We start from the raw sequence: 23926 nt of genomic DNA on the forward strand, positions 1-23926 counted from the left end.
GCTATTTTCAGGTTAGACACGGAAAACACTTTGAAAAAGACCTTAATTAGCATTTCCAAAGGACATCTGAAAACGACGACTCTATTGGACGCTGTGGGGATGGGATCGCGGCCTGTCAGGCTGCCCCATCCTGAGCGCACACGTGTGCGGATGCGGGTGCCGGGCAGACTGCAACTTTGAAGATCGGAGGTCCGCAGGGTACGCTGCTGGAGAGGAAGGGACTGTGGGCTGGGGTACGGGGGCACGGCCGGCTGCCTCCGCACGGCCTCGGGACGGCACCGCCCTGCCGTAGGACCGCGGCGGGCAGGCGGGTACCCGGCGTGCGGACGGGAAAGCTTCGTGCCGGGGGTGGGCGGAGGGGGAAAGAGGCGCGCGCTGCCCGAGGGCGGGCCGGGCTGCTGCGATGCCATCTGCACCTAAACCCGCGTCTGCACAACGCGCCCGGGGCCGGCCCCTGCCCTTGAAGGGACAGCCTTCGGCGGGTTGCGGGAACCGGCAGCGTCCTCCCGGCCCCTTCCCCTCCCCGGGGCGGGCTCGGTCCCCGCCGCAGCCGCGGTGCGGTCGTCCGTCAGGCTGCGGCTGGGCGCTCCCCGCCTCGCCCTCCGGTAGGCGGCACCGGCACCCGCCTTCCTCCGCCTCCTCCTCCTCCTCACCTTCTCCGGGCGCCGCAGGAGCGGAGCAGGGCGACCCGGATCGCGGCTCCGCACCGCCCGGCGACGGCGGCCCGGGACGCGCCATGGGGCTGTAGCGGCGCGGTGAGTGTGCGGCGCGGCACGAGGCCCGCGGGCGGCTCCGGGGGGTGGGGGGCGAGCGGGGCGGCCGGGCCCCGGTCCGATGCTGGGAGCGAAGTTTTGCCCCTTGGGACGCGGGGGGACCCCGTGCCCTCCGCAGGCCGCTCTGCGGGGCGTCCCCGCCGTGCCAGGCAGCGGAGCGCGGGGGCTCGGGGTTGTGCAGCCGAGCGGTGATGGCGCGGCGAAGTTCCGCGCGATCCCGAGTTAACTCCGGGACCGATGCGCGCCGCCTTTGTGCCGGATCTGTCCTCCCCGCTGCCGCTTTCTCTGCGTTTCCGCGAGAAGGGTTAAAGCGGAGCGGCCGAGGGGGGACGCGGGGACACCGCTTTGAGCCGGCCCGGCTCGGCAGGTAGCTGGGTTTTGTGACAAAGACGTTCAGAACAAAGGAGCCATGTTAGCAACTGTTGGAAATAAATTAATTCTGCGGCTCGCACGCTTTAGTAAACCCGGGCTTTCATTCATCTCTCCCCTGTCCCCGCCCCCGGCCAGCCTGCTGTATCCCGAAGTGAAACAGGAGAAATGGCATCACTTCCCTAAACCTGCATCACCCCCTGCACCGCGGCTGACGCGCGATTCGCCTCCCGCTTCTGACAGTTACGCGTTCCGAAAGAACAGCGTTTGGTGGCGGGAGAGCCTCCAGGAGCTGAGGCAGCGGTGTGCTGGCGATGAGAACGCCTCCTCTCCCTGAAACCAGTTAGTCTGTTTGTACCTGAGTTTGACATTTTTAGCGGAACACAAATCTGGAAGAGACTTGCTGCTTTTGGGGAGAGCCTGCTTTCCTCTGACTTTTTGGTTATGTGGAACATTGCATTTCCAAACTGAACAGGTGGAGCTGCATCTAGAAATATCTCCTGACTTGTTCAGTTCTCATAATCTGTGTATTGCTTTCAGCAGTATTTCAGCTGAAACAAGTGCAGACCCACATTCCTGTGGCACTAGACTTATCAGCAGGGCTAATAGATGCTTGGAGACAGGAAGCCTATGGTTCTTCAGGAATGAAATCATGTGACAGCACCAGATACTGTATGTACTGCTGTTGACAGAAAAACAGTGGAAAATACCTCCAGGAAAGCACAAAACAATAGGAAATGAGCTAAAAACACATTGGTTAACTTTCCTGCTGGCTTGCTGATGAATAATACCATACTTTTTGCTAAGAAACCTGCTAGGGCTGAGTGTATAATTGAAATGTCCACAGACAATTTGCTGGGGACAGCTGTGGGATAGCATCGTACTGGCTGCAATTGCACTGGGTCTTGTGAGCCCAAGGGTCTTCTGTGGCTCAGAGGTCTTTCTGTCACTTTTGCCCTGGAATTAAGTCTCTCAATGTTAGCAAAACCTGTTCAGTTGTACAGACAGGTACTGGTGGTAAACAGAACTGGGGCAGCTTCATTTCTCCCAAGGGGCTATGTGAAGCATTAGTGATGAATTACAACAGCAAGCCAGGGCTGCCTGGAGATCTGATCTTCTGTGGCTTAGTGTCCTCTGGGTCATGAGGCTTTTTTTTTTATTTTTAATGAACATTTTGTCTTTCTTGATTGGAAAGCTTGTTTTATGTGACATTCCCTTGGAATCTTCGGCTCTGTGATGTAGGCCAGAAGGCTGCATGGAAGAATTTACTTCCCTTGAATGCAGGCTGTGGTAGGGGACACTGGTCTTTTAAAGAGGGCAGGTCTTGCTGGAATACTGGGGAGGAAGCCAACTGGTGAAATCCCAGTAAGAAAAGGGGGAAAACTGAGGAAAAATAAAATGAAACAATAAAACTAATGTGAAGAGATGCAGGGAATGGCAGCACAGCACTGAGGCTATGATTCAGGCTTAGCATCTTCAGTATCTGTGAGCCCTGAGCTGTGGTCCATGCTGTGTGCCAAGCCTGAGCTGGGCAGCGCCTAAGCTTGAGCTGGAAACACTTGCTCCTGCCAGGCTGTGGAAAGTGAAGTATGATGGCAGGAGGTGCAGGAGCAGACTCCTGAGTCACTTCACTGAGTGCTCACTCCCTGAGCACTCCTTTTCAGGGTGAAGTCAAGCATTGAAGGTGGTAAGGTAACCAGTCTGACTTTGCCTTGAAACAAACTGTGGATATGTTTACAGTAGCAAGCTGGCTTGTAGCCAGCTTGAATATCTAACACCCTCTGGAGACTTTCTCTTGTTGCCCTGTGCTGGTTTAGGTCTCAGCATTCTTGCTACAAGGGAACTGAACTCTCCAAAGAAGTGAAACCAGGAGTCCTGCTCCAAGAGCACTCCCAGTCGGTTATGTAGTCTCCTGTAAAGGATGTTGATTTCAAGACACAGCTGTAATCAAGTGAGCAGATCTCATGCACCCACACACAAAACCAATTAAGAGCCCCACACCAGCTTGGTGAGCTCAAAACACTGCTGTCAGTTCATTCTCTTGCTTCCAACAAGACTTGAGCAAGCACTTCTCAGCTTTCTGCTGCAGCTGAGAGGCCCTTCGAGAGGATAGTTTCCAGTACTTGTATTGTGCTTGACTGTAACCAAGTGCCTGGGCTTGGTGTTTTTAATGTGTGCTAATCTGTCTGCAGGTCCCTAGACTGAGTGCTCTGTTATGTTCCAGCCAGCTACAGTCACAGATGTACAGAGAAGCATGGAGAATAGGAGAAACGCGGGGGTGAAAAGATGGGACTTGAAAAACATTTGCAGATTGAACAGGTGAAATGGCAGCTTGTGAGAGAGGATTTGGGAGGTATAGTCATTAGCACTGTCACCACAGGAAGCCATGTACCTGTGAGCTATCCTCTTTCTGATATCAGTTTCTGCATCTAGCATTACTCTGTATGCAAACACTAATGGTTTAGCTCAGACAGCTTTTGGAAGCAAATGTCCCAGCTGTCTCTTTGTTTTTTTTTTCCTTTTTGTGTTGTTTTGTTTTTTTCCTTCTTCAGTTTATATTGCGGGCTAGTCTGGGAGCACCTGAAAATGAAGCGGGATGATATGTTCTGGGAGCTGTCCCACTGCATCCTGCCTGCCACCAGGCAGCCAGTCTCAGAGACAAGGCTGGAGCTTGTCCAATGTCAGTATCAGGTGCTTTGTTTTAAAAACAAACACCTTTTCCCCCTGTTCTCCACTACGTAGTTTCAATTTCAAATGCTTGGCACTATTTCTATTTTTTTTTTAAACTTGGCGGAGCCATTTCTGTTAGTCTGTGCTAAGTGCTGATGTAGCTGCAGCTCATGTGGTATGTGTTTTCCTTCCTAGAGATGGATGCTCAGGCAGAGGTATCATGGCCAAGAAAATGAGTCATGCAGGATCCTGTCTCCTCATCTCTTTGTACCATGCTGCTAATTCACTTACAGTTAGCTGATATCTTCTGAAGGTACATAAGGCCCTAAATAGGCATTCTTTACACAAATAGCCTGTGTACAACTGGTTCTCAATGCCACAAGCGAAGGAGTTATAGAATCATAGAACTGTTTGAGTTGGAAGGGACCATTAAAGTCATCTAGTCCAACTCACTTGCTATGAGAAGGGACACCTATAGCTCAACCATACTTGGCCCGTTCTAAGTTTGAATGTCTCCAGGAACGAGGCATCCACCACCTCTCAGGGCAGTCTGTTCGGGTGCCTCACCATACTTAATGTAAAAAACTTCTTCCTTATATCCAATCTAAATCTCCTCTCCTTTAGTTTGAAACCATTTCCCCTTGTCCTGTCACAGCAGACCCTGCTAAAGACTCTGTCCCCTTCTTTCTTATGACCACCCCTAGATAACAAATGACTGTTTTCAGAACCTTCTCTTCTCCAGCTGAACAGCCCCAGCTTTCTCAGCCTGTCCTCATAGGGAAGATGTTCTATCCCATGGATCATTTTTGTGACTGTCCTCTGGGCACACTCAAACAGGTCTGTGTCTCTCCTGTACTGAGGACTCCACATCTGCATGTTGTACTCCAGGAGAGGTCTCACCAGTACAGAGCAGAGGGGCAGGATCACCTTTCTCACCATGCTGGCCACACTGCTTTTGATGTAGCCCAGGATGCAGTTGGCTTTCTGGGCTGCAAGGGCTCAGTGCAGGCTCAAGTCCAGCTTGTCATCCACCAGTATACCCAGGTCCTTTTTGGCAGGGCTGTGCTCCATTCTTACAGCTTGTACTGATGACGGGAATTGCCACAATCCATGTGCACTTGTATTTGTTGAATTTCATGAGGTTCACCTGGGCCCAGTGCTCAAGCCTGCCTAGGTCCCTCTGGATGGTATCTTGTCCCCTGGGGGTGTCGACTGCACCCTACAGCTTGGTGTCATCTGCAAGCTTGCTGGGGGTGCATTTGATCCCACTGTTGATGTCATTGATGAAAACGTTGAAGAACACCAATCCCAGTACTGACCCCTTGTCACCAGTCTTCATCTGGACACTGAGCCATTTACCGTCACTCTTTGGGTACTATGTTATAACCAGTTCCTCTTCCCTTGGATAGTCCACCTGTTATGGGATGTTATGGGGAGACTGTGTCAAAGACCTTACTGAAATCTAGATAGCTAACATCAGTGGCTCTTCTGTTCTCCGCTGATGCAATTACACCATTATAAAAAAGCAACAAGATTTATCAGGCATGACTTACACTATAGTGCATTCCTTGTACTACGTATTATGTGCCCGTCTGACAAAAGTAAACTGGTAAGTTTTGAGACCCCACAGCTATGATGCTGCTGGGGTCAGAATACTAAATATGGGCCCCTGTGGCCATTACCAGATTGCACTGATGATGAGTAGAAATTTTGCAACTGATTTTTAGTACTCCTCATATGAAGAATATAAAGCAAAAATAACAACAACACCCAAACTTTCTGCTTTTTTCCAGAATGCTTCGGATATTGAGACTTATCCATGACATAGCAACAATTTATTTACTGTATTGATACTTACACAATCTGGTAGGCAGGTAGGTAGTAGGAGTGGGGACCTTAGTACAAACTAAATCTGTCTTCCTGGACACTGTAGTCCCTTTCCGTAGCTCTAACAGGCAGTTATAAGAGCAAGTCTTTTATTCTCTTTCCCACTTTAACTTCACAGAGCCGCATCCATATCAACATTGGCTTGGATACATACCATCAAACAGGCTGTGCCTCTAGGAAGCATGAAGATCAATGTGGGATTTGTTAAATTTGGGCTTGCTAGGCCTTCATGCTGTCAGTGTTAAGGCAGCCTGACAAGAACAGATGGGTTGAAGGCGGAAAAGAGGAGTTCTTGCTGTACCACTTGCAGAAGGGGGAGGAGCAAGGGTGCTTCCAGAGGAAAACAGGGGAAGTGGGATATACCCTGGGCACAAATTAAGAGGCTGTACAGTCTATAGCAATCTATTTGGTGGGGAGACCAGAATGGAACATCCAAGGATCTTAGATAGTCATGTTCTGTAAACCTTGCTTGTCCTGGCCAGTGACAGTACAAGCGTTTTGAGATGGAGATTGTTGTCTTTCCAGAGATCAGTGCTGTGTCCTGAGGCTGCTGTGTGCAAATGAGATGCCTGTGGAACTGCTAGATTGAGATTTCCCTTTGGAAGGGAAAATGTTTCTGCATTAAGTTTTGATACTATAGTCTGTTTCAGCTTTTCATTCCCTCCCTTCCCTCACTCCCTCTGGAATGGTTTGAAATTCTGAAGGATATTTCTTTTCTCAAAGGGGAAACATGAGTGGCACAGTGTGAGCAAGGAGTATTCTGCATCCTGAATGTCCATTTAACATCACGTGCAAACTAAGCAATTTGAGAGTAGCTTTGAAGCATGAAAATAAAAATAAAATCATGGTCATCATTTCTGTCCTCAAAACAAACAAATAATAACAAAAACAACCTGGAGGAAATCTGCATCAGTGCATTGTGCTATTTCGTACAGGTTACCGTCTCAGATATTATATCAGTTCATATTACTGATTTATTATAGACAAGTCTGCTGGAAATGTTTTAGAAACGTGTTTAACTTATTTTCTTCAAATAATATTTCTAACTATTACTTTGCTTTTGTGCTAAAGGGTAGGACTATAAAAAGTATGTGCCCTAAGCTGAAACAGATGCTGAAGAAGAGATGTTGAAAAAAGACTTTCAGTGTAGCACTGTGTTAAGAATTGAGTGTGTTACGGCAATGCTGTCAGTCATCCTGCCCTAGTTTGCATTCTTCCTGTCTTTGCTTTGTTCTTCCACTTCAATAATAACATTGCAAGAACAGTTTCCTCTGTTCTTCATGTTTCTTGTTTCTCATCTTCACATGTTGTCTTATCCCCCTTTTCCAATCTCTGTCATCAAATCCTTGCCAGCATCTTCTCAGCTGTACTGACTTTCGAAGTATTCTGTCTTTGTTTTGCAGGTTCTCATGATCTTTTCCTTTTACTTGGTCATCATAGTGGGGTATTTGTGTTACCGTTTCCCTTTTTGCTGCAAATGTCACTGTCATCAAACTCCATTATAGCTTCCGTTCTCCGCCACTGATAAAAGCAGAGCTTGATTTTGGTGCTGCTTGGAGTTTGCTTAGGGAATAGAAGGGTGAAATGAGTCTAAATGTAACCAGTATTAGTGTTTTTTTAGTATTAGTGTTTGGTAATGGAAACTAAAACTTGGAAAGATATTTGTGACTCTTTCAAGCTGAAGACTCAACTGGTAACTGCCAGTATGTAGACCTGTTTGACTGGCAGACTTGGGAAGATGCCCATGTGGTGAGTTTTGACCATGTTACCCTTTTCCTTTTTTTTTGTAAGATTGGCTCCAACCAAAGGACGGAGTTTGCACTATTTATAGCAGCAACTTTAGAAAACTTGGGCAAGTAGATTATTTCTTCCATTTCTCCTTGCCCCCAAAATTAGTCAAACCAGAGAAATCAACCCTGCACCAGTTATGTGCTTGCTGCCTAGAAGTCCCAGAGCTTCTAGCAAGGTCATATACTTGGAACTGTCCTGGTTTTCTACCTCCTGGATGAAATAGTAGGCCGTGAAACTTGTGAAAAAAAAGTAATAATAATAAAAAAAAAAACGCACTGGGATTTTCAGTTACCTTTACTGAAGATTAAGTATATTGCTCATTTATTTGGTCCCTTTGCAGATTGCACTAATTTGGGCAGCTAATGGTTGGAGTATAACACTTGTCATAGGATGCTGAAATACTTCACAGTTACTTCTTGACAGTATCTTCTGATTTGCTTCAGAGGAAGTGGTTTCTCTCAATTTGTCTTTTAGGGAAAACTGTTCCTATAAATTCATAGTAGGACATGCATAACTTACACATGCTTTACTCTTAAATGTCTACCTTGGAGAGCTCCTTGAAAAGTTGTCAGTGGTATGTCAAAATAATCGGAGTGCAGTGATAAGGAAAATAGGTATCAAATACAGCAATTTTCTGATAGACCAGTATGAATTGTTTGACTCTCATCCATTTCCAGGGTAATTCAACCGCTTTGTGTTACCATAGGTTATAGATCAGACGGTGCTTTCAGGCTAACATCTCTGCTTTCTTTTTGTTTGTTTTTGTAAGTTAATCACCTAAATATGAAAGTCTATGGTTATACATTCTTTCAGGCTGATACTTGCTGGGTAGTAGTATTAGTCTGATGGCTGTGTTTATTCTACCTTGCCCAGGTAAAAATAACACATTAGAAATGCTGGGTAAGGAACAGAGAAAGGGTGACCCATTGATAGAATGTTTTCTGTTGTTTTTCTTTTTTTTTTTTTCCTACAAAAGCTATTGTTTACTGGGAATTGGTAAAAATCTGACAAATCTTAGCTTCGGTTGATTTTGAAAGCAAGCCCATACTTCATTTTTACTCTTTACCTTATACCCTCAGCTAATCTAGATAGTGAGGTAGAAATGAAGCAGGAAAGGCAAGAGGGTGTAACTTATTCCCTGTTGAAAACAGCTGTTTTGGAAGATGGAGGGAGGCTTGGTATTGTGTTTTGTTTTCTTTTTTTAATTGATTTTTCCTTTCTTTCCTGGAGCTCCTGAAGTAATAAGTCTGATAGAGTTAACCAGGTTGTCTCTTCTGGATTTTATGCATCTAGTCCCATATGATTTATTCTAGGCTTGAAGGAATGTTGCTACAAAGTATGATATTTTATTTAGAACAGGCTGCCTCACAGTACAAGCTGTTGTACAATATGTATGGAAACAGAGCAAGTAGGCCAGAACCATGGCACTGTAAGCCATATAGACAGACCTGAGCCACCTGGATGCGGCTGCTGCTCTCCTGTGAACTCATCAGGGGCCAAGTTGAAAGTTTATTAGAAATGGCTAGAAATTATGCCTTTTTATAAGGCATGAAGTAACAGATACATAAATAATCAATTTGTTGTGTGTTGAAAGCTCTTCTGAAGCATGAGACTTCATTTTCATTTCACTTTTCATTTTTAGCTGAAGTGTTACATACTCAGTTCCCTTCTGTATCAAGTATACTTTCTTCAAACAAATAATAAAGTAAACTTATTGTTCCATTGTTAAGAATGGAAGCATTGAAGACAGAAACAACGCTTAAAGGAATTAATGTATTTAAGCATCTGGTTGCATTTCTGGAAGACTGCAGTATTCTGGGGTGTGAAGAACTGCTTTTTAACTTCATGTTTTGCATTAGAAAAAGTGTGCCCATTGAAGTCTTCACCACTGACCTGAAGTGACTTAATTTTCTTTTTCCCACATCATCTTTCAACACTTTAATAGGGCAGAACTAATGGAAATCAGTAGAAGTAATTATTGCCATAATTCTGTGTACAAAATAGATGTGTATTCATGTGTGCCTCCTTTGATGAATTTCTAGGATGCTTTGGTTTAATGTTATCTGTGATAAAATGTGGCTTACCTACTCACTAGTTTCCAGGTGACTGTCATCTACTGAGGAATGGTAGGAAAGGCTAGGCCTTCAAAGGCTAGGAGGGAGCTCAGAAGATCTCAGGCCCAACCTCCTGTTTGCAGCAGGCTCAGCTCTGAGGTCAGACCAAGCTGCTCAGGGCCTTGTCCTCTCCCCCACCATCTGTGGCCTCTGTTGAACCTGCTCCGGTTCATTGGTGTCCTTTGTGTTTTGTTGGCACCCAAAATTAGATGCAATCCTTAAATGTGGTCTAATAAGCACTTAGTAGGGGAAAGCAGTTCCTTTCCTTGATCTACTGACTGTGCTCCTCTTCATGTACTGTTGGCTTACTTTGCATACTGCTGGCTCTTGGCCAGCTTGCTAGCCACCAGGACCTCCTGAGACATTTCATGACAAAGATAATTGCCCCTTTCTAATCCTAGCCATTACACATTGGTGCTTGAGGTAGAGAAGCATTAATAATTCCATCTCAAAATAATAATATCCAAGGCAAAACGCTTTTGATGACACAGGACTTGGAACTGTTGTCCCTCACAAATAAATATTTCTAGTCTTAAGAGGTCAGTAAGGGGTAGGTGGCAATTCAGGATGCTACTTGAAGCAAAAGGTGCAACCTGAAGTCAACAACATGATGGTGTACTGGTGATAGTCAGTTCAAGGGAGGCTCTTCTGCAACTATAACTAAAAATAAATGAATGCCCCTTTTCCTACACCTAAGATGACTGTACAATTACTGCCTTCTTCAAACATGCCTTGCTCTTTTTTTCTTTTTGTGAGGGGGAAACTTGAATGAAAGGTAATCTAATGATCCACATTAACAAAGTCCTATATTCAGCCTACTCATCTTAATGGTTCTCATGATATCTCTTCAGCACAGCTATTCCTTCTTTGCAATTAGAATATGAACCTTTTATTATATTTTATTCTGCAAATATGGTGATTTACTCTAATAATACATTTTTTTCCCTCAACTGAATCTGCAGCTGTCTTAAAGACAGACAAAGCAGCCCCTCAGCTTCAGAGCAAGATGTGACTTTTAAGTCTTTCTCGACTTCCTTAAGCCTCCAGCCACTGTTAACCTTTCAGATAGATGCTTGTCTTGCTGTGCTGCTTAGAAGGTTGTAAATAGCCACAAGAGTCCAACTAGTTAATGCTTGTTTAAGGAATTTATATTTTGAGAAAGAACTTGAAATAGTTATGCTGTGTTGTGTAATAGTACTGCATCTCTGCCAAGAAATTTTGCTGCTAGTTTTAGGAGTGGAAACTCCTGTCTCTTCTAGGATAAACTGGATGAAACCATTTACAGTGAGCTAGTATGTGTATATGTTGTGGGAGGGGAAAGGAGTTTAATTTCTTGTAAATGGTGTTGATGAAATTGTACAAACTAAGAAACTTGAGCACATAGGAGATCCAAACCTGTGTCCTTGTCATGTCACCTCCCACCTATAGCCTAAGAGCACAAGTCCTTTTTCATGTCCATTCTGCTTTCTCATTTCAGTGGTGAATCTGTGTGTTGTTGGTGTAAGGTGATTCTTGGGTATGGATATCCTGTAAAATAGCTTACAAAATCAAACCTGACTGTGTTTAGACTTAGCCTTTCTGTCTGACTGGAAGACAAAAGACTTAAAAACTATCTACAAACAGAGAAGAAAGGAAGTGTCTCACAGATTTCTCAATGAGCATATGTGAGTCTGTATAGCTCAAAGTAGGAATGTTATTCTTAGGCTGTGGAAAAACAGATGCAAGTCTGTGGCTGGAATGACACTGTGTGCAAGTGCCAGAATGGCTCCTGGGGTGCTGGGTGGGTGCTGTGACCAGACTGCCCTCGCTGGGTGCCCACTAAGTATGACAAAAGTATTTCTGCAGGAATCTTGAGTTTTGAGAAACTGATCAAAACTCCCCAAATCCATGACCAGCGTGAACTTCTCAGTGAAGGGTAAAATGGCTAGTTTTTCTATTTCTTTCTGCAGGCTCACAAATGTTCATTAATTCAATTACTATCACTTGCAGAATATTTGTCTTCTGTGTTTCCTTTACTGCAAGTGGAACTTAAAAGCCTTTCTGGTCAACAGACATCTGTGAGGAAATTCTTCTAGTATACCTTTCCTTAAGAAGATAAAAGACAGAGTTAAATTCCTCTGCCTGATCACAGATACTTTTTCTCCCCATAAGCACACCTAATGGCAATTGCCTGAAATTTTGGGGGAAAGCTGCTCTAAAACAGTGTAAATGTAACCCAAAGCTGTATCTGTTTTTCTTACTAGCTCAGGTATTGTAACAACTTCAGAAGTAAAATAAACCGGTCATTAATTTTATTTGAGATACTGTATTTTTTTTTCGTTTTCAGTTAAAAGGAATCTATTACATTTTAAGTGGAAAAAGGTTTGTAGAAACTAGGAGTTATGGCTGGCGAGATTTATGAATAATTGAAGTTACTCAGCGGTGAATCGTGGCAACATATATATATTTTTAAGAGTTTAAACATTGTTTTTTTTCACACAAACAAAAAAAAATCTTCGCTGAACTCCACCTGCCAGAGTTCAGGGACCATTTGGACAGTGCTCTCAGACACAGGACATTAATTTTGGATGGTCCCGTGTGGAGCCAGAAATTGGATTCAGTGGTGCTTGTGGGTCCCGTTCAACTTGGGGTATTCTGTGGTTATAAGACATCAGTGTAGGCTCTGTGTACTTCTGTTTGTGCTGAAAGTCTTGCCTCCAGCTCTTGAAAGCTTACTTGCTGGTCAGGTGGAATATGATGGCTTTGGGGCTTCAGAGAAGGAAGCTGCTCTTGCAGCTGTGTTAACGTGGCTATGGGCTGGATCCATGCTGTCAGGGACTCACTGTAGAACTCAGCAAGATGAACTTCTGTTCCTCTCCACTCTGGAGAGCTTTGATGTGGGTTTTGGTGGCATTAGGACTTCAGCTCTAGAGTTTCTCTAGGACATAAGGAAAAATTCCTCTCAGAAAGAGTAGTGAGGCAGTGGTACACGCTGCCCAGGGAGGTGGTGGAGTCACTGTCCCTGGAGTTGTTCAAGAAACAGGGAGATATGGCACTCAGAGACATGGTCAGTGGGCATAGTGGGGATGAATTGATGGCTGGACAGATGATCCTACTGGTCTTTCCAACCTTAATGATTCTATGATTCATTTTTGTGACTTTTTTTCTTTTAGTTAAATAAAGAATTATTCTTTTGAATAAAGCTACGGGTGAGTTTTTAAAAAGCGTTTGTTCTAAGACTTCTTTATACTTGTCTCACTTAGTTACGCTTTTTCTTTCCAACCAAATCCTTCCTTTGAGTTTAGTTCTCTAGGTTAAGGCAGAGGTTTATGAACAGCACCAGTAACTTCTTAAGAGCTGATTTTTGAAACAGTCTAATTTTTAATGAGCATTCAAATCAAACTTATAATTGGCTGTAGCTGTTAACTGTACTTGAAGGGAGAGTGCTTTGCAGCTCCCACCATGATGTACTTGGATGAGACAGCCCTGGAGTGCAAGCGATTTCCTTTCCCCTTGATCCTGCTGCTTTACTCTCACTTTGTTGTCAGCATGGACCTTGATCAGGAAGACGAAGGAGCTGACCTTGGAGGATGAGCACCCTTCATGGAAGCGTTGATCTAACAGCTCCTGGCACCTCTGGAGTCTTCCTTACACTGCTGCCCTCATGGTTCGAATGCTGTGCTGAAGCTCCCTTTGTTCACCCTCCCTTTGATGCTAAAAAGCTGAGACTCAGCTGTGAGAATCTTTCACAAACAGTATCTTTTAAACAGCAAATTATTAGACTGGAGAAGGGGAGCAGGTTACATCCCCTCCAGTTTTTTCCTGTCCCCTGTGTTCCCTGTGCCTGCTGCCATCAAAGTTCTATCAAAAGCTGTATCAGGAGGTGCTAGGAGCCTGCCTACTGCTTTCATGGAAGAACTGGAGCTTGATGTCAGCTTCTCTCTTCCCTTGCAAGCAGGTGTCACTGCAGCCACCACCAATTACAGCTGTAGTCAGGGGACAGCAACATGATTCAGCCAGTCAAAAACAATATAAATGAAGGAAGCTTTCACAGTTCAGGGATTATATGTTTTTAGTAAGTGGTGTGTGATGTAATCCAACGAGATAGCTGCGTTTTTGTGAACTTAAACACTGCTTCTGTTCCTGTCAACAGGCAACAGCACAGTGTAAAACCTGTGAAATGGAAAGAAAATAAGAACAGGGTAGGCTAAGAAGATTTTTATCCCACCAGTGCTGATAGATCTAGCAAAAAAAAACCAAAAAAGTGTGTGTGTGTACATATATATATTTATATCTACTATACTACATATATACATATTAGTTTCTTTAGACTTAGAGCTTCCCATTATGTGACAAACAAGACCAGATTTTTGAAGGCCTTCAGATTCTCTGCAGTGGGCTGCATGAAATGCTAATGGAGAATTCTCTTAAATCACCTCTTAACAGTGCAGCCTTCATCCAAGCCTGCATGTGTGTTTTGTACTAGTACAAAAATTGAAAATGTGGTCTTGTTAACTTTAAATCTTAGAATTAGCTTTCCCAACAGTATGAAACTGTACTCCTTTGCTTTCTGGCACTGATTAAAAAAAAAAGTTTTATTGTCATTTACAGGATATAAATAAAGTATTAATAAACTGAGAAGTCTGAATCTCTTCACATATGAGCATTATTATAAGTAATTCTTTACTGTCGTTTCCTAAATGGGACAGAGGTGATTGGGGAGCAGCTGCAGTACATGGACAAGGTTACATCTATTAAGTTGATTGGCCTTTCTTGTGCTGTTATTATTTATTTATTAATTTATTTTACCTCAACTCTTTTTGTTCTTCTTCCCTACTTGAACAAATTGGTAATTACAATTAAATAAACTGTAACACACCAGGTCTCAGAATGGATGGTCAACCTTGTCAACTGTATTTATTTCAAAGCATCTTATGCTTTAAAATTCCATAAAATTTGACCCCAGGGAAGAAGGTAATCAATCACCTGACATCTCCCACATTGGATGATGGAATGTGATAGGTCAGACTGATTGGAATTGATCTCAAAGGTCTTTTTCAACCAAGATGATTCTATAATTCTAAGAATTAAATCTGGACCCTCTAGTAGCTTTTTGCTTACAAGCTCCTTTTACCCAAAGTCTCCAAGTACTGTTGTACCTTCTGGAGAGCAAAGGGTTTCTAACACTCAAGAGATATGAATGTCTCTTGACACTGCCGCTTGGAAGCTGCTGTGAACCCGGAGGTGTTCGAAACAGCTTGAAGGAAATCTGAATGTTCTTACTTTGTGCTCTTACTCAAATATGTGAAAACCATTGACAAACCATTTGATTTTTCAGAAAATAAACATGGGTTGTATTCTCATAAAAATATGCATTCAGGCTGAAGAGATGAATTTTAATTTTTGTTTTTATTGATGTGGTATTTCTTTAATATCTGTGGAAACATGGGAAAGATCTTCTTTAAAGGGCAACATAGAAAACTGAAGTAACACTTTTTCTCGATTAGTAAATACATCTCGATTCTATTTTTACAGCACTGGTATCACCTGAAAAGAAAAGGTTATTGGTGCTCATCAGTTGACTACAGCTGCTGTAACACAAACCACCATCATGAAACACTTCCTGAGGTAACTGTTCTTTACATCTTTTCAAGTGTTAAGTGATGATAGTAATCGCTTACATGCTGCCATGAGTCAAGTGTTTTAGCTGTTATTGGGAGTATAGAAAATGTAAACTAGTTTACATGAGATTTTCTTTCTGTTCACCTAGATTGCACCAATGATTTTGCTTTTCAGTACTTTATAGAAGCAATGTGGGAAATGTCATATGGGTTTGGATTGCTCCATACTAATAGAGCATCTCTAGTGCTCAGTGTGCCTGTTTTTGGCTTCCTGGAATTCTAGAGAACCATTTGTGAAATCAGAGAAGGGAGGATGCGTGGTAAAGATATACAGATATTCTTGAAGCTGGCTGTGCTCCATTTGGGAGAAATGTCTAATGATTATTTTCTTCTGAGTATGACTTGCAAACTAGCAGTAGTAGAGGGAACTTGCAAAACTGGCTTTCACTACAGAAAACTCATGCCATCTTTGTTCTGCACTCAGTGGACAGACTTGAATGCTCCTAAAAATTAATACATATCAAGAGCTTTATTTGTGTATAAACAAAAGCAATCATATTCTGTCTGGGTGGGAGAAACCTTTCTCAAGAGGACGGAAACATATGCTTCTGTATAGAGCACATGTCACCATGTTTTTCTCTCTTTTTAGACTGTTTACAGTACATGCTATGGATATCAGCATCGTAACCTCCAGTCTGATCATCCATAATGTCTGTTGTGAAGCCAGCCTTTCCCCAGGCATTTCTGTGGGATGTTTGGGTTGGTTTCATCAGGGTTTTTTGTGAGTCACCTACACAAAAATGTGTACACAGAATGTGTACAGGTTCAAAGTATAAAGTAGTCATTTATTTGCTAACACACACAAAAGACAGCTAAGATTTAATGAGCCATTAGGCTAAGCATTAGCGTGTTCCCTTTTGACCTTACCTGTGTGGTGAGGGGGTTGATCACTGCGTTTCTATGGCACAGATTCTGGATGGTCCTGAGTTCTGAATGCTGTCTCAGTGACCTGATGGTTTACAGCCATGCTGGGACATTCCTCCTTGAGTCCTGATAGCAACTGTTGTCTCAGTACTCCTATCTCTGTAATTTTTACCTTTCTTTCTCTGTACAGATTTGATGATGATTATTTTTTTTAAGCAGCATAACCTGCAGTTACAGATTGGTGCCATATGCAATCTAGGCAATGGTCATTGATAAATAGTCCTCTACCACCCTATGGCTGCAGTGGAAGCCTCCATCTGAGGTCACTGAGGATTTTACAATTTGCTCTCTCCGAAGCATGTTATCTTTTGAGCATAATGTATTTTTGTTACTGCCCTATGGAGAAGCTGAGCTGCTGACTACATCCAAGCTGCCTCCAAGACTTCTGTTAACACTTAAATTTCCCTTAAAACTACCTGTTTTGCTCTCCTTTGATTGTCCTGATCGCATAGTGGTTTTTCCACATAGGAGAGCTCATGTGGTTTTGATTATTTATGTTCCTGTGGTGCATCTGAAGAAACCAGCTCCTTTTCATGGTATTTCTAAAGTGAATTCTATACGTTTTGAGAAGTCTTTATGCTGTTATCTTCTCTTAATTAGCTGTGGCATAGGTCATGAAAAGCAATTTCTTGTTCAATTAGTTGTGATAGGACTTAATTATGAAAAGTCCAGTATTCTGAATATAGAACAGAAGGTGAGGTTAAGGGGAGAGGAGGGCATGTGGTAAAACATGGTACCTCAAACAAGAAAACACGGTTGAAATGGGAAAACTCAGTTCTGTTTACTTATAATAATCTATGTGTTCCGTATTTGAGATTAATCCTTCAACATGGGACTGTTATGAGTATTATACTGCTCAAATTTCTTACATGTTATTAAGATATGATGATGTTAAAAAATGAAGTATGGACGTTCTCCAAGAAGAGTGCTTACTGGCAAATTCTGCTGCGCATGGCTGCTGCAACTGTGGGCTTCTGTGATAAATGAATAAAGCAGTTAAGTTTGGGTCTGCAGGGAGATTTCTGTGCAAGACTAAGATATGTGTCTTCCTGCTTGGAAATGAGCTGGAAAATAAAGAAGTTAACATATATTGTTTGATACTTGGTAGTTTTGTCTATTAGCAAGGTCTCTGACTGCTACTATTGGTCAGTTGTCCTGAACTGCTTGTTAAGATCAAATGCAGGGCTGATCAAATGCAATGGGCTGCTGGTGAGGACTGCTCAGAGTTATGATGCTTTCCTTGGTGCACAATATGGAACAGGAATTGAACTAGTTGATGCTAATGGCATCTATAGTTTATGAAACTTCAATTTTCCAACTTGGACTTGTTCATGTCTCTTGTACTGGCAAGTACAGCTGTGAACACAGCAGTCCAGATGTCTCATCGAGGCTGAGCTGAAAGGAAGGATCCCTTTCCTACATGTGATCCACAAATGTATAAAGCTGTAAGGACCTCACATGAAAGGCAATGGAAAATGTAAAACAAATGTTTACTACTCTACCAAGACAGCAATGGCTTAGTGTGGTACAAATAACACTTATACATCCACATATTGAAAGGAAAACAGTAAGAAATTGTTTGCTTTATGCTGTTGACATGGGTAAATTGTTTTATATGAAGATGATGTCTATTCCTACTTCTGTTTAGAATAATAGACAAGTATATGGCATCACTTAAAAATACAGCACTTTGTTTTACTGCTTCTGATTCATATATTTACTCAAGATGTAGGCTGGATAGTTGAGGGTTTTGTTTTTTGGAGGTCTTTGGTTGTGTTGAGTTCTGTATTTTGGTTTTCTTTGTTTTCTTTTAAGATATCCTCTCAAATGTAGTCTTTACCTAGTCCAAAATGGCTTGACTCTGAAGTTACTTATCTTCTCTGACAGTCACCATCGCTGCTCAAACTGAAAAGCAAACTTGACAGTGTAGAAGTAGCTTAGAAATGTGGCTCATAATCCATGAGCACCAAATTCAGACACTGAATGAGGCCTTAAAGATGTGAGGAAAATACATGCTTTGGTGCCATGTTGTAAGACTGCTTCCAATAAACTGAAGTCCTAAGGCACTTGAACAATTAAAATGCAAAAAAACCCTCAAAATGAGTCATAAATCAACTCAGATGCTTGTGTGCTCTGATTTCCCAAATCTGAAATACTTCCAGTGTTGGACATCTGCGTAGCTAAGAAGAGAATGTGCTTATTTATGCAAGTGGTAGCTACTTTGATGTCTAGATATTCTATGAGTATTTTTTATAAGATTGTCATTTTTAGACTTCAGTGTCTTTAATGTAGCTGCAGTTTCCTTGCCTTTTTGTTTACTGTTTTTCAACAGTTGTTGCTTTCCAGTGGGAAAAACTTCTTTTTTTTAATCAGCAGTCCAGTAACTAAAATAATGCTAAACCCAGGGGCACACGTTGAGCAGTAATCTGCAGGGCTCTTATCTTCCTGACCGTGTTTATACCTCTAGTCCAAGGCTATGTCTAAATGAAAGCAGCTGTTCTATGTTTTTTTTCTTTTTCAGCTTGCTTTTATCTGAATTATCCCTGAAGTTTAAAATATTATTTATTAAATGAGAGAACTTTTTTCTCAGTGGAATGTTTAATTCTTCTGTATTTATTTATTTATTTTTCAATTGTAGAGAATGTTGAGGAGTCTCTCAGTGACACTTGCACACTTCCCTCTTGTAACTTACCTAAAAATTCTGTAATAGTAGCAACTTGGAGAACCAACTGCGGCAGATGTTTTACCTAAAAACTTTTCCTGATGGCAAAACAGTCAGTGAGCACCAGCAATTTTAAGCACAAGTTCTGTTTTTGGAGTTGCATCAGATGAAATGAAAATGAAGCCCATATAAAGCAAGAGAAGAGAGTGTGGAAAGCTGCTGTTTAAAAACTACTTTTATATGCACTCTTGTTCCCATGGTGACTTGCTTTCATCTCTCTATGAAGAGATGAGTTTCAGTTGTCAAATCTAAAAAAGTACAGAACGAAAAATTCTTTTAGTTACTAGCATGCTTGTGTATGGCAGAAATGATGGCTGGTAGTTACTCCTTGGTTGAGCTTCTATACAGTTTTAGTCACACAAGTATGCTAAAGATGGTCAAGTTAATTAAATCCTCACAGTGTAGTATCACTTGCTTAATCACTTATTTGATCATCTTGTCCGTGCACAGCTAAACAGTTTGTTTTTGATTTCTCAAGACTTTATCCTGTTGTGCAACACTTTCTTCAGTGAGCTACTTTTCAGGAAAAATAATTGCATAGGTGCCTTTCCTATCCATACAGGACCTAAAACAGGACAAAGGAAACAAAAGGATGTTTATGCAGACCTAGTGGTTTTTATCTAATTTGTTTGTCTCTTGGGTTTGGTGTTGTGCCCAGTGACGGAACAAGGCACGGTAGGAACAAATTGAGACAATCTGAACTCTTCTTTACAGAGAGGGTTACAGAGCACTGGAACAGGCTGCCCAGAAAGGTTGCGAAGTTTCCTCCCCTGGAGATTCTCAAGACCCCCCTAGGCAATTTTCCGTGCAACCTACTGCAGTGAACCTGCTTTAGCAGGGGGTTGGACTTGGCGATCTCCAGAGGTCCCTTCTAACCCCAGTGATTTCCCATCTTAAGTTACATTTTTTAATTTTACTCAAGGTATTTACTCAGTTTGTTACTAGCTCTGAAAATACTAAGGTTTGGAAGCTACCAATGAAGGGAACAGAAAGGAAGGGGAAATAAAGAGAAATGGATAAAATAGAAGGTGTTTATCCATTACAAAAATGTTGCACAGTAACTCTTCTCTATATATCCTTGCACCAGGGGAGGCTCAGGTTGGATATAAGGAAAAACTTCTTTGCAGAAAGGGTTATTAAGCACTGGAACAGGCTCCCCAGGGAGGTGGTTGAGTCACCATCCCTGAATGTGTTTAAAAACCATTTGGATGGGGTGCTCAGGGACATGATTTAGCGGTGGGTTGTTAGAGTTAGAGTAGTACAGTTAGGTTGTGGCTGGACTCGATGATCTTGAAGGTCTTTTTCAACCTAAGCAATTCCATGATTCTGTGATCCTCTTATGTCAGGGAAACATGATTCTTGTTTAGACTGTGGTGGTGGCTTTAAACATTGGTTAGCTCTTCATAAGTATCTTCCAAGTATGCATATTCAATTCCAAAGTCTTCTGTTCATGTTTATTTTGTTTTGGTACCCTAATTACTAGTACACTTTTCCACTGTATTGAAATGAGAGTTCAGTGACACTTTTTGTGAGACAGTCTGGCAGAGCTGTGCCAAGCTCCGTTGGTATTTCTCAGGACCTAACTGGAAACTTCTTATGTCCAAGTGTTGGGCATCAATGACTAGGAATGTCTCACCTGACTTCTTGAGGGCCAGTTGGGTGTGTTTCCTCTTGTATGGCAGCCTCAGCACAGGAACTGCCTGTTCGTTAGGTCTGTGTGCTTTAGCATGTCATCACAGATTTTTTTAATTTTTACCTGAGAGAACATTCATGTGAACTCTTTGAAGGTGTGTTCCATGTATAAACACAAACTGTAGACCTGTGCTGTTGCATGCATATGGGAGGAAGAGGAGCTCATGTCAGAATGAGTAAGGGCAGAGTGCAAGACTTTTAGGAATGTCTTCCTTTATGTAATGCTCCTGCACTTGAAGCTTACCTCAGGAGTTGAAGCATCACTGTGCAAACCCTTCTGAAAACTGTGAATGACTACACAGACTGCTAAGGAAGCACGCTGTTTTCCTTGCCAAGAAAACCTTCAAGGCCAAGCAGGGAAAAAAGCCAAAAAACACTGAGATTCAGCGGAGGGAAGGTTTGAACTTGCTCTAATCAAACAAGTTAATGCTACCACAGTAGTCAGACGTGTTTAAAGCAAGACTTCTATGAGGGCTCTTAACACTATTCTGTATCTTGTATTATAGCTACCAGTGCCTTAACTGAACTGAACTGCAAAACAGCTAAGATAAAACTTATTTAATCACTAGTGTGCTTTGTTACAGGACTTCTGCCAGCAAGAGTTCCTTTTTGTAAAGAGCAGCTCCTTGAAAACAAGCTTGTTTTACATTTTGTGCTGTTCATGTTATGAACAGAAGATTTCAGCTGTTGTAATCTTGAGATGGATGAGTTGTAGAAAATTAAAGGTATCTTCAAAAGCAAACTTTCTAAGTTACCTAGTCAGAACTAGTGTTTGTCTGCTTTATTTGCTATAGCTGCTAAGTATGTTTTAGTGAATCTCACGTGTTTGTGTGCTGTAGTGACTTTCTTTAGTAGATACATTTTTACTAAGCTAATTTTTGTTCAGACCTCAGCCAAAGCAAAATTTCAGTTCTGAATGTGATTGCAACCATGAAATATCACAGCTTATCCCATTTAAATTTTTCCTTTGATTTATTAATCTGCCATTGAATGTTAAGGCAGCAATATATAATCAAAAGTGTAATTCAAATGCACCTAAGCATTCTGTTTTTCTTTCTATTGGGAATTTAACCACATCACACAATGTGGTAAGAAATAAAGTTTTGAGCAATACACAGTGGGTTGTGATGTTTCAGTCCTAGAGGTAATTAAGTGTAGACATGAGCTGACTTATGGAAGTTTTTGTTTTGTTATGGTTTGTTTTTTTAATGCAATTCATTTCTTTCATTAGAAGGTAATTTCATGTGGGCTGAAGTTAAGTAAACCTTTCCATTCCATTTCCTTCTTTCCATAAAAACAAGCTCTCTGATAATGAATTGAATGCAAAGCAGACCAAAAAGAGAATTTTAATTTCTGCTACAAATGAAAGCCCAGAACTTTGACATGCTCCACCTTCTGGTTTGATGTTAATTATTGCGCGCATTTCTCTGTACCTTTAGCCTGAGCACAGAGTTGGGTCATGCTGAGGGATGGCTATACATGCTGTGTTTTGATTCTAGGTGGGGGAGAATAGGTTGTTAAGTCAACTCTTTGATGGTTGATACCAAACATCTACTGGAAAATCTGAAATGCCTTGTGTGACATTGTGGGCTTGTTTTCAAGCCACTATTAGACATTGCAGCTGAAGGTATTAGCTGACTCTATAGAGCTAAGAGAGTCTGAGACTTACTCTTTAAATGACTTACACTTCTGACTTTTCAGCTAATGATGGACTTCTGATAGCTGGTATTGTTCTTAATACTGAATTTATTGCCTACTGTGAAAAATTTTCAAAGTTCTCACAACAGCATGTTCTGGCTTTTCTGGGATGGGAGGACCCAAATACTTCCAGGTCAGCAGCTGAAACTTTTTTTACTGGTCCAAAACTCGATTCCAAAAACTCGAGTCTTCAGTCTTTCTTTGCCTTTCACTTCATATCTTTATGCAACAGGAAGCCTCTGCTGCATAAAGACAAGGGAGTTTCCTATACACAGGCATTTAGGAGTGTTAAGTGAATTAACTAAAAGTGTGAAGATAAAGTGGATGCTTTTAAAGCATGCTAAATACTTGTGTGAATGCAAGTAGACATTTAGACATAAAATGGCTTTAGTTCCCTTTAGTTTAATCCCTCTTCAAAGGAGATTAAGCTGAAGTGAGCATAAAGCAGATTAAACTCCTGTGTGGATTTTAACATGAGTTAACTTATCTTTCCTTTCCTGAATGTCCTTCTGCAACGTGCCCTTCAGAATGTGCTGTGAAATGATGGAGCTCTTCCAGCTTTATTAAAGCTATCCTGATTTAATTATCTGGAATTTAGTATTTTCAGAATAACTGACTCCACTATTAAGGATAGTAAGGAGTCTTTTAACAAATAAATTTAATTTGAAAATGTCAAAAGTATGTGGAAGAGATAACGGACTCATGATGAATGCCCATATACTTACAACATAATGGGTCGAATAATTTCTGACCATGTAACAGCAAGTTAGCTTATTAAAGTTGTACAGATGCTTTCATGGAATACAATTACAGAATGATTGCAATTGGAAGGGACCTCTAGAAGTTGCCTTGTCCAACTTTCTGTTCAAGCAGGAACTACCTAGAGGAGGATCTCCAAGACCAGTCCAGATGCCAATGTTTCCACTGTCAGGTCTTCACAATTTGCCTTTTCTGAAATGTGCTTCTGACCTCAGTGTCATTATGTGATTTGTTCTGCATCTCATGTCATGGTGCTTTCAGTCAAGTTAGATATTTGGGTAACATGGCAAGGGCTAGGGCTTCATAGCTGTAGAAATAAGAAAGCCACATTGCATCCAAGCCAATTGTAGCCTGTGAAACCTGCCTTTGGGGTGTGTTTATGTAATTGCAATAGTCGGCAGTGTGTGGGGATGATAGCAGCTGCAATGCTTAAAAAAAAAAAACCCAACTTGAAAATAGATCATTTCTCATGTATTTGTTTATTTCCTGACTTTCATAGGATCACAGGATAATTCAGACCATAAGGGGCCTCAGGAGATCTCTTGTCCTTTAACAGTCATCAGGATAAATGTTTATAGTGTCAATACTGGTTTTGGTTTAAAGCTGTCCTTAGGAAATGGGCATTTTGAGGGTGAGGAAGGCCCTTCATTCTCTGTGGTGACCTTGTTTAAACAAACTCTGCTCTAGATTTATTTTCAGAATTTTTTTTTTCTTGACAGAATGTTTATCCAGGTATGTCTGTACTTCTACTGCAAGTGCTTGTGGCGCTGCCTGAAATTTGTGGTCAGGAAACTAACAGGGCGATGCGAATTGCAAAGGATCTGTTACAATACCAAGCCTGGAGCTGCCAGAACTATGAAAATAGGT

General features: G+C 41.9%; 1 protein-coding gene across 2 annotated transcripts in view; it reads left to right on the top strand.

Annotated features, from left to right (window-relative positions):
* Window positions 1-676: 676 nt before the first annotated feature.
* The window catches only part of ELMOD1 (ELMO domain containing 1), a 40170-nt gene continuing 16920 nt past the window's right edge, over window positions 677-23926 (top strand). For both annotated transcript variants that reach the window (XM_065730074.1, XM_065730075.1), the window contains exons 1-3: window positions 677-755; window positions 15119-15211; window positions 23779-23924. In XM_065730074.1, the coding sequence (XP_065586146.1) occupies window positions 15195-15211; window positions 23779-23924 (163 nt within the window). In that variant the 5' untranslated portion in view covers window positions 677-755; window positions 15119-15194. The remainder of the gene's footprint in view (window positions 756-15118; window positions 15212-23778; window positions 23925-23926) is intronic.

The sequence above is a fragment of the Cyrtonyx montezumae genome, unplaced genomic scaffold (assembly GCF_038088225.1).
Source record: "Cyrtonyx montezumae isolate F1298 unplaced genomic scaffold, pur_monq_1.0 scaffold_12, whole genome shotgun sequence".
NCBI lineage: Eukaryota > Metazoa > Chordata > Aves > Galliformes > Odontophoridae > Cyrtonyx > Cyrtonyx montezumae.